Genomic DNA, 9,778 nt, shown 5'->3' with positions numbered 1-9,778 from the left:
AGTGAGAGAGGACAGAAGGGTCTGGATCCCAGCTGGCCCGCACCCTTGTGGGCGCTGGGGGCTCCCCTCAAAGCTTGGCGTGAGCATGAAATGAACGGGGTAAGCAAAGCCCCGGGTAAGGTAGGTGTAGTGTAGGCAGCTGCCTTTTATGGGTGAGGAAACTCGAGAGACTTGCTTGTGCCAGTAGGTGGCAGAGAGGACAGTAGAACCAATTGCCTGGCACAGGACCTGGTGTACAGCAGGTGTGGAGCACCTGTTTGCTGAATGAGCTAGTGAGGTGTCCTGAGTCAGTGCCAGGCTGGTACCATGGAGTGTTCTGGGCATTTTGGAACCAACCCCATCTCCAGCCCCCTTCCCCCCACCCTATCCCCTCAAACACACTGGAAGGAGAGGACCAGACATTCTATGTAAAGAGCAGGGTTTTATTCACAACTTCAACAGGGAAGCAAGAAATACAGCAGGAACGTAAGTTGTGTCTGCACTGGTGATATTCCTGGTGACCCGACCAGAAATCACAGTAATGGAGTAACAGAGATTTGAGCCCAGAATTTACATCCAGATGGGGCCACTACCAGGGTCCCCTTCAGCACCTTCCCGGGGTGGGCACAGTCTAAGCCACGCTGTGTCTTCCTCATTAATGGCATCACTTCTGCAGCGTTTGCACCAGCAGCCTCCTATACTGAAGGGGAACACAGAAGAGCTGACCTGGGCACGGGGAGCCAATAATAGGGCATTCTGCCATTCCTAAGTGCTAGGCATCCACAGAATCAGACAGGGATAGACTCTCGTCTGAGGCAGGCAGCCCCCACCCCCTCTCTCCCCCCAGCACCTGAAGAAGGGTGATTTTCTCACATTAACAGCCCAAACCTCAGAGTGGTCATGACATTCAAGGGAGACCATGGAAGTAAATTCCAAGTAGGGTGGCTGGCCGTCTGCCAGTGTTAGCGTTTTCACTCCCTGACACCTCACTTCTGAAGCCCGTCCCCAGGGCTAGGTACTGCTTCCTCTGAGATTCTCTAGTTGGTCTGCTCGTTTCAGGCCGCCTAGACCAATGGCCCCAGAGGTAACATCGTCTCCCTTCAGAGTAGCCAGCCCAAGGCCCCCAGGGGCAGGTGGGTCTGTGCATCAGCAGAATCACAGCTGCACCTTCTCTAGGGCATGCCCCTCCCTTCTTTCAAAATGTACACTTTATACGCTCGGCAGTGGGGGATTCAAAGGTGAGCCAGGCCCAGCCAGTGTGGCTCAGTGGTTGAGTGTCAACCTATGAACCAGGAGGTCACAGTTCGATTCCTTGTCAGGGCACATGCCAGGTTGCAGACTCAATCCCCAGTGTGGGTTGTGTAGGAGGCAGCCGATCAATGATTCTCTCTCATCATTGATGTTTCTACCTCTCCCTCTCCCTTCCTCTCTGAAATCAATAGAAATATATTAAAAACAAAGGTGGGTCAGCAACAGGTGCTGCCAGGGTTCTCAGACCATCTAGCTCCCATTTACTAAGCACTTTCTATGTGCCTGGAGTCATGCTGAGCAAATGATACGGTCTCATTTAACGGGAAATGGCACTGTTATTCCCATATTATGGGTGAGAAAGATGAGGCTTAGAGAGGTTAAGTGACATTTCTAAGGTCACACAGCTACTAAGAGCTAGGTTTTGAATCTAGCACACTGTCACCAGAACCCACCCCTACCACTCACTCTGCCTTCCACACACAGCACACCGTACCCGGGAAGGTGGTGTGGGACAGGGACCACCCCAGGGGCAGGGAGTGGCTACAGACTAAGGCTGGCTTGGTCAACCAAGGGTGATTTTAACCCCCACTCATTTCCCTTTGCTAGAGCACCTGTGGCAATATCTGAAGGCATTTTTGGTTATCACAGTTAGGGAGGTGGGGGATGCTCTGGTGGACAGAGACCAGGGATGCTGCTAAACTTCCTGTGATGCAAAGGACAGCCCCCACAGTCCAGACATTCTGTCAAGAGTATGTTGAGGCGCCCTAACCGGTTTGGCTCAGTGGATAGAGCGTCAGCCTGTGAACTCAAGGGTCCCAGGTTCGATTACGGTCAAGGGCATGTACGTTGGTTGTGGGCATATCCCCAGTAGGGAGTGTGCAGGAGGCAGCTGATAGATGTTTCTAACTCTCTATCCCTCTCCCTTCCTCTCTATAAAAATTCAATAAAATATATTTTTTTTTAAAAAAGTGTGCTAAGGCTGAGAAACCCTGCCATAGGCCACTGAGGCAGGAGACAGTCTGGGAAGAGCACTGGTCAAGGTGAACAAGGTGGGACTCTGTCTCGGCTGCTAACTGAATCTTATCTCCCCCTCTGTGGGCCTCAGTGTCCCAACTCTAACCACAAGCATATTCAGGGCACAGCAAGGGTGGACAGGTGGGGTGGGGATAAGTCTGTTTGGACTGTGGGTGGAAGGTCCAGCTGCAAGAGGCTGGATAATCCTAGGCTGTGACCTCAGACTGGGCAATCGGAGGGGAAACTTCTCCCCCTACTTCTTTCTTAATTATCAAGCTTGCTTTCTTATTTTAAAATTTTTTTCCTTTCTTTTGATTTCTTCACCTTCTTGTATTTTTCTTCTAAAAAACATTTTTATTGACTTCAGAGAGGAAGGGAGAAAGAGAGAGATAGAAACATCAATGATGAGAGAGAATCATTGATAGGCTGCCTCCTGCACGCCCCCTACTGGGGATGGAGCCCACAACCCAGGCATGTTCTCTTGACTGGAATCGAACCCGGGACCCTTCAGTCCGCAGGCTGACACACTATCCACTGAGCCAAACCAGCTAGGGCGTCACCTTCCTTTCTTTGGAGTCCTCTCCCTTTGAGCTCTGGATCACAAAGAGAGCCTGGAATCCCTGGATTTCTGGGGCCCATCACACCTGGTTAGGCAGGCACACCCTAATCCCAAGGCAGGAGCAGGGGCAGCCCCGGCTAAGCCTCTCCTGGGCCAGTGGTGGGGGCCTGGCTCACCTGGGTGTGAGGTGCTGGGCCACCGGGGCTCATGCCCAGAGCTTTCTTCAGCAGGAGGATCCTGAGCAGATCATGACTCAGCTGCAGTCTCTGGTCCCCCAGGGAGGCGTGGGGACCTGTCTCCAGTAGGGATGAGCCGGGGGGCGCCAGGCTCTTCTTGCCCATGAAGTGACCTAGAAAAGAGGTTCCGATAAAAAAAAAAAAAAAAAAAAAAAGTGGTGCCTCGACACAAGGAAGTGAGGGAGCAAGGATCCTATCACAGTGGGGAAGCTCCCATCTCTCCCACCTTTTAGTTCTCATGGAAGGAATACACTCCTCACCAAAGAGCCGTAAAGACCCTAGTGGTGGCAAAGCCTGTGTCTCAACTTTCCCTGAACAGGTGGAGGGGGTGGAGAGGATGGTGCAGCTGGAAGGCGGGATGGGCCAGGGCCAGGGCCAACCCTGCCAGTTGTGCTGCCTGCTTGGAAGTGGACAATGAGGAGGTTTCTGGACGGAAGAGGTGCAGGGAGAAGACAGAGGTTAGCGGAGTCGGTAGGTCTTGTTTAAACAGAAGAAGGGGCAGAGCTCTGAGGCAGATGGAGCACCCAGCTCAGCCTTGTTGGACACTAGCTGAGTGATCTCAGCCACTCTCTCACCTGCCTGGGTCTCAAGTTCCCCATTTAATTAGAGGAGTTCCAGGGTCCCCACCAGCCCAGGCACTGATGTCTGTGGCTGAGGGGCGGCCAGAGAAGGAAAAGGGGATGAGAGCATGCTGGTGAGGGGCGCTTGCCCGGGTCCCAGGGACTTACCGGTGGCCCAGAGGTTGCCCCGCGGGTGCACGCGGATTTTGCCGGCCCGGCTGCGGGGCTCCCGGAGGTCCCAGCTGAGTGAGGCGGCGCTGGCAGCGAGCAGAGCGAAGAGCAGGACGCCGCCGAGCCACCGAGCGCCCCCCGCCCGCAGGGCCATCGTGGCCTGGCCGCACCGCGGAGCTGCAAGCTTCCACCGCGGCTCCAGTCTCCCGGCGCCTTCCCAGCTTTTAAACCCGCGCCCCTGGGGGCGGGGCCTGCCCGAGCCCGCCCCCCAGTGCCCGCCCCGCCCCATCAGCCCTGCTCCCAGGTCCAGGTCAGGGGCCGCCACAACCTGCACACCCGCACTCCCGCCCCAGTGGCCTCCGCTTCCTCATGCGAAGGACCTGGCCCTCCCTCTCCACTCCCACCCGCTTTCGCCCAACGAGTGATAATTTCACCTCTAAGCCTCCCTTCATGAGGGCAAAACTGGGGGCGAGGATGCCGCCTCCCTTGTCGCAAAGGCGTTAGCGCCCCGCCAAGTGCCAGGTACTAGAGGAGCTCCCTCCCCCGGGGCTCTGGCCAGCTCTGTCCGCTCATCGCCAGAAACCACGGCAGGCGCCTGGGATGGGGAAGTAGAACGGCGGTGGGATAAGGGGACGCCCCCCCCCCCCCCCCACATGACCCCCCGCCCCCCTGCTGCGGAGAGCCTGGCCATCAGCTGGGCAGGAGGCGGCAGATCCCCGGGTCAGGGGAGTGAGCACTGGACTAGGAGTCCATATACCAGCCGGGTGACGTCCTGGAACTTCACTGTCTTCAACTACAAGGTGGGAATAACTACACTGCCCTGTTTAATCCTTTTTACAGTTTTTAGCGGTTTTCCTGTGGCCGAAAGCAGCAGTCCTATAGCACCGCCCACTCCCACTCAGCCCTGCCCCCTCCCAACCAGAGGGCCAGTCGTTCTAGGAAGGAACTTCTGGGTCCGTGGCATCGCTTTATGAGCAGGCAAAGAAGCTGCGCTCCAGGAAAAGACACTTGCTTAGGCTTAAATGTTTACTACACAATAATGTTCAGAGCACTATGCTGGGCACTAGGGGGGGGAAACAAAAGATAATTACCTGGCCCAGCCACGGTGGCTCAGTGGTTGAGCATCGACCTATGAACCAGGAAGTCACGGTTCTATTCCCAGTCAGGGCACATGCCCAGGTTGTGGGCTCGATCCCAGTGTGGGGCGCAGGAGGCAGCCGATCCATGATTCTCTCTCATCATTGATGTTTCTCTCTCTCTCTCCCTCTGAAATCAATAATAATTTTAAAAAAGATAATTCCCTTCTCCAAAGGGAGTCAACCATCTCATGGGAGAGACGAGTACACAGGAGGAGGGGGGTGCAGACCAACCCCTGGACCCTGGGTGCTTCCCTGAAACACTGCGCACTGTGGCAGTGACAGAACCTGCTCAAAGATGGCACTGCTGCCTGCTGGCTCTGTGAACGCCCTGCGCCCCAAAGGGGAAGCGTATGTGAGGACCTGCTTGTCACGCTGAGCCCCCAGGAGCAGGACACACAGGGCAGGGACACTCCACTTCTAACCCTGGCTCTCCCCCCAATCTCCTTGCTTCTCATCGCCCACCCTGGCATTTACACCTCTCGGCATTGTCACTGCTTAGCCATGGCGTAGATACCGCTCTTATCACCTCCCGTAATAGTCATCCCCTTGCGGCCCCCACCCTCTCCTCTCACCAGCCACACGCCCACCCTATCTTCTCTGGTCCTCGGTAATTGGTGGGCACACACAGGAGCTGGCAGAGCGCTTGAGGGAATCTTATTTGGTGGGTATATTTCTCACTGTATAGCTGGCAACAGCTCAGGGGTTGAGCCACTCGCCCAGACATCACCCTGGAATCAGACTTCGGGTCTGTCTGGACCTCTCACCCAGGGCAGATGTAGCCTTGCCTAAACCACACCCACTCTGTTTTACCATCCCAAGTTTAAACATCACGTTCCTTTAGACTTCCCAAGGGGAGAGGGAGCAGGCACTGAATTTCCAGTGTCACCTATCTTCTGCAGGTGACCCTGGGATTCTGCTCTGACAGGTTCATGTACACTTAAGCCAAGCCTCTTCTGACACAGCCGGTTCACGGCTCCAACCACAGCCCTGAGACTGACCGCCGATGCCCTTGGGATCCTTTTATCTGTCTCCCTAGAACAGGAAAGAAGGGCTCTGAGGACCCTGGAGAAAGCAGGGCGGCAGCTGCACAGCCAGCTACAAACACAGGAATGAGAAGCATCAGGCACAGCAGAGGGTGGCTTGGCCAAGATAGCACTTCTAAGTGGAATTTCCTGGGAGTACCAGGCTCTGGGTTTATTTTTTTATTTATTTTCATTTTTTAAAAACTTTTTTTAAAAAAATATTTTTATTGATTACAGAGAGGAAGGGAGAGGGAGAGAGAGATAGACACCAATGAGAGGGAATCATTGATCGGCTGCATCCTGCATGTCCCCCACTGGGGATCGAGCCCACAACCCAGGGGTGTGCCCTTGATCGGAATCGAACCCAGGACCCTTCAGTCCCCAGGCTGAGGCTCTATCCACTGAGCCAAACCAGCTAGGGCGAGGCTCTGGGTCTAGATACAGGGGTGGGCAAACTTTTTGACTCGAGGGCCACAATGGGTTCTTAAACTGGACCGGAGGGCCGGAACAAAAGCATGGATGGAGTGTTTGTGTGAACTAATATAAATTCAAAGTAAACATTATTACATAAAAGGGTACGGTCTTTTTTTTTTTAGTTTTATTCATTTCAAACGGGCTGGATCCGGCCCGCGGGCCGTAGTTTGCCCACGGCTGGGCTAGAACAAGGATGTCAGCTGCCCACAGCCTGTTCCCCAAGTCTACAATGATGACAAGGGAAGTCCAAAGGCCTCCATCCATCCTACGGGGGAAGACTGACAGTGAGTCACATGGAGGTGCAGGGGGAAGCTCTGAGCACTCTGGACCCTTCCCAGGTTTCCACAACATTCAAGGACATCCATGGACAATGCAAAGAAGATTCACAGGATAATCCAAGCTTCAAAAAAGGAGGAAAAGACACATGGCAAATCCTGTTATAACCGATAAAACGTTTCAACTGCACCATGGCTATTTTTTGTTTTGTTTTGTTTAATCCTCACCTGAGGGTAGGTTCTTACTGATTTTTGAGTCGGGGGTGGGGGTGGGGGTGGGGGGGGGGGGGGTGGGGGGAGCATCGATTGGTTGCCTCTTGTAAGTGCCCCGACCAGGGACTGAACCCACGACCTAGTATGTGCTCTGACTGGGAATTAAGCCCCAAACATTTCAGTGTCCGGCATGAGGCTCCACCAAATGAGCCGCCCGGCCAGGGTTGCACCATGGGTTTTAATCAAAGACTGCTTGAAATAAAGGACATTTTTTGCTGTATTTTCATTACATTGGAATCCATTACAAGTAGCACCTTTCATAACTGAGTCTTTGTTGCTTTCTAAACGCACTTACACGCATGCTCCTTGGTCACCAACATGATTTTGATGTAGTAAAGACTACTATTGGGGTGGGGGGGCATTGGGGGGTTAAGGACACATATGTAATAACTTTATAAAGAAAAGACTACTATTATGCCCATTTTACAGATGAGTTAACTCATGCACAAGGCATTAATTGCAGAGAAACTAAACATATGGAGAAAACCAAAGTGTGGTGGTTTTCAAACACATGAAAGGTACAGAGAAAGTGAAAGCAGAAATTTTAACCCTTTGCTGTCGTATTAAATTTGGACATGGGTGTCGTACTGGTCGGAATTAATTTCCATTGAAAGGGCAGTGATACATAACATTCAAGATTATGAAGGATAAACAAGATTTATTAATTCTTTTTTGGAACTACGTCACTACTAGTAGAATCACTACAAACGTTATCACTTTCTACGTTAGAGTCAGTATTCAAGGTGCCAAAATAAAACTCTTCATCGTTACTTTCAGATTCGCAGTACACTTCTTTCGGTAACTTTCTTTTTGCCATTTTGGAGTATTATTTTGAAATATCTTAACAAGCGAGAATGCCTAATTACAGTTAAACGTAACTTCTAAAGCTTAATTTGAAATCCTGCGAAGTATCTCCGAAGCTTGTCGATTTCTTCACTCTCAAAAGGCGACTGACTCGCCACAGTGTTTTGCATGGCGAGTGTGGAACGACCGTGTTTGTTTATATTGAGTTTCGATATCTCCGATTTGTCGGGGCAATGTTTTGGTTCGTGACAAGTTCGCTTAGACACTTAAGAGCTTTCAGAGAAATTATGAACTGATACAGGAATGAATAGAGTTAAGATTCGTACGGTTCCTTGCTGTGGTGGCTGAGAGCAGACATACGACCGGAACGGTAAAAAAGCTTTGGTGGCTGAGAGTAGACAAATGACCGCAAAGGGTTAAATTAGACATTTCTAATAAAAGAAATGATGACAAGCACAGAGGTGCTCAGAGTAGGGCAGTGTAAAATAACTCTCCTGGCAAATTTCTCCACAGATCTCCACCTGTGTGGGCTGGGGAGCTGGCGAGAGACATCCTGAGATATCTCAGCTCCTTCTCTTTAGTGTCAGAATAAGAAAGCCGCTGTAGAGTCAGGAAAACAGCAGAATCTTTAAGGAAGGCTAAAGGGAGAATCAGGAATAGTTCATAGTTTCCCAGAGTCAGAGAGATCAGCTAGAAAATCAGAACATTAGTTATTAATAAGGCAATATTTCAGAAACTGGAACTGTCAAAATACTTTTTAAAATTATTTTATTTTATTTTTTTACATGTTTTTATTGATTTCAGAGAGGAAGGGAAAGGGAGAAAGAGATAGAAACATCAATAATGATAAGAGAGAATCATTGATTGGCTGCCTCCTGCACACTCCTACTAGGGATCAAGCCCGCAACCCGGGCATGTGCCCCTGACTGGGAATCGAACCCAGGACCCTTCAGTCTGCAGGCTGATGCTCTAGCCACTGAGCCAAACCAGCCAGGGCCAAAATACTTATTTTTTTTAAAAAAGGCAATATTCACAAAAGGAGAAAATATGGTCGATGTGGCTTAGATGCCTGCGTGTCGCCCAATGCTCTGAGAGGTCGCCCGTTCAATTCCCAGTCAGGGCACGTGCCAGGCTCAATCCTCAGTAGGGAGCCTGTTTCTCTCTCTCTCCCTCCCTCTCTCTCTCTCTAATGAGAAAGTGATGACAATCCTCATAGTGGCTAAGAAAGCTAAGCAGCTGCTCTCAGGGAAATGGTTAGGGAAGGTATGGATATCTAAGGAAGCGAGATGCCTAGGTCCGGCCTTTGTAATTATTTGGGTTTGGGTATAATCGTCACGTCTTCCAGGAGGCATTTCAGTAGCTGAAGTAAATACTCTTTAAACCTCAAAGAGGTTTAAAGGCTTGGAAATCTGCCTGAGAATCTCACTATATCTAGATTGACTATTGTGAGCAAATCCAGAAAAAAACGCAGAGCCTCTACAGAACAACTCCCAGGGGCTTTGCAATAGTGGGGTTTATTCCAAATAAGAGTCTCAATAGACGCTGTAACAGTAGAAAATGGGTTACAACACCCAACACTGTGACATGATAAAGAGACCGACTTCAAGCTCTGGCTCCATCTTCCACGAACCAGAAGATGCTGGGCAAAGCTCAACTTCCGGTTTCTCTTTTGTAAAATGGAGTTTATTTTGAGGACTAAGTGAAAGAAAATAAAAATCTATTATAAGCTCAAAAGCACTTAGCAGAGCACAGGGCGAATTCTACGTCCTCAGTATTATTAGCTGGACCCCGGGGAAAGCAAAACCTGCTGTAAGCCTGAAGCCCATTACAGGGCAAGGTTCCCTGGACAGCAGCGAAGGCCCTGGTGTTGACACAAAGTCAACAAAATGCTTGGCAAATGCCTATTCACCATGAGCTTCTTGATAAACTAAAATGCTAGCATATCTACCTCTCTTTTGACCAATTCCAAGAAACAAGTTCTATACAAAGTTCTCTCTTTTTCACTTAACTAAATTGCCAGG

At 50.8% G+C, this 9,778-nt stretch overlaps 1 protein-coding gene across 2 annotated transcripts; it reads right to left on the bottom strand.

Annotated features, from left to right (window-relative positions):
- Positions 1-415: 415 nt before the first annotated feature.
- On the bottom strand, positions 416-4,057 carry NMB (neuromedin B). 2 transcript variants are annotated; one of them, XM_036355865.1, is made up of 3 exons: positions 3,768-4,057; positions 2,980-3,152; positions 416-674 (listed from the first exon to the last, which is right to left on the bottom strand). In XM_036355865.1, the coding sequence occupies exons 1-3, from the start codon at positions 3,922-3,924 to the stop codon at positions 513-515; spliced, it is 492 nt and encodes a 163-aa protein (XP_036211758.1). In that variant the 5' UTR covers positions 3,925-4,057; the 3' UTR covers positions 416-512. The 2 variants fall into 2 exon arrangements, with proteins under 2 accessions (XP_036211758.1, XP_036211759.1); XM_036355866.1 differs by having other exon boundaries at positions 496-679; positions 3,768-4,056.
- Positions 4,058-9,778: the final 5,721 nt, after the last annotated feature.

This window comes from Myotis myotis, unplaced genomic scaffold (assembly GCF_014108235.1).
Source record: "Myotis myotis isolate mMyoMyo1 unplaced genomic scaffold, mMyoMyo1.p scaffold_m19_p_23, whole genome shotgun sequence".
Taxonomy (NCBI): domain Eukaryota; kingdom Metazoa; phylum Chordata; class Mammalia; order Chiroptera; family Vespertilionidae; genus Myotis; species Myotis myotis.
The sequence above is the reverse complement of the archived record's forward strand: the minus strand, read 5'-3'. Positions and strand labels throughout refer to the sequence as shown.

Coding starts and splice junctions, on each gene's coding strand:
- NMB (XM_036355865.1), bottom strand. CDS start 3,924: ATGGCCCTGCGGGCGGGGGGCGCTCGGTGGCTCGGCGGCGTCCTGCTC. Junction 3,153..3,767: donor GGGCAACCTCTGGGCCACCG/GTAAGTCCCTGG, acceptor CCTCTTTTCTAG/GTCACTTCATGGGCAAGAAG. Junction 675..2,979: donor GCCCAGCACCTCACACCCAG/GTGAGCCAGGCC, acceptor CCTTCAGTATAG/GAGGCTGCTGGTGCAAACGC.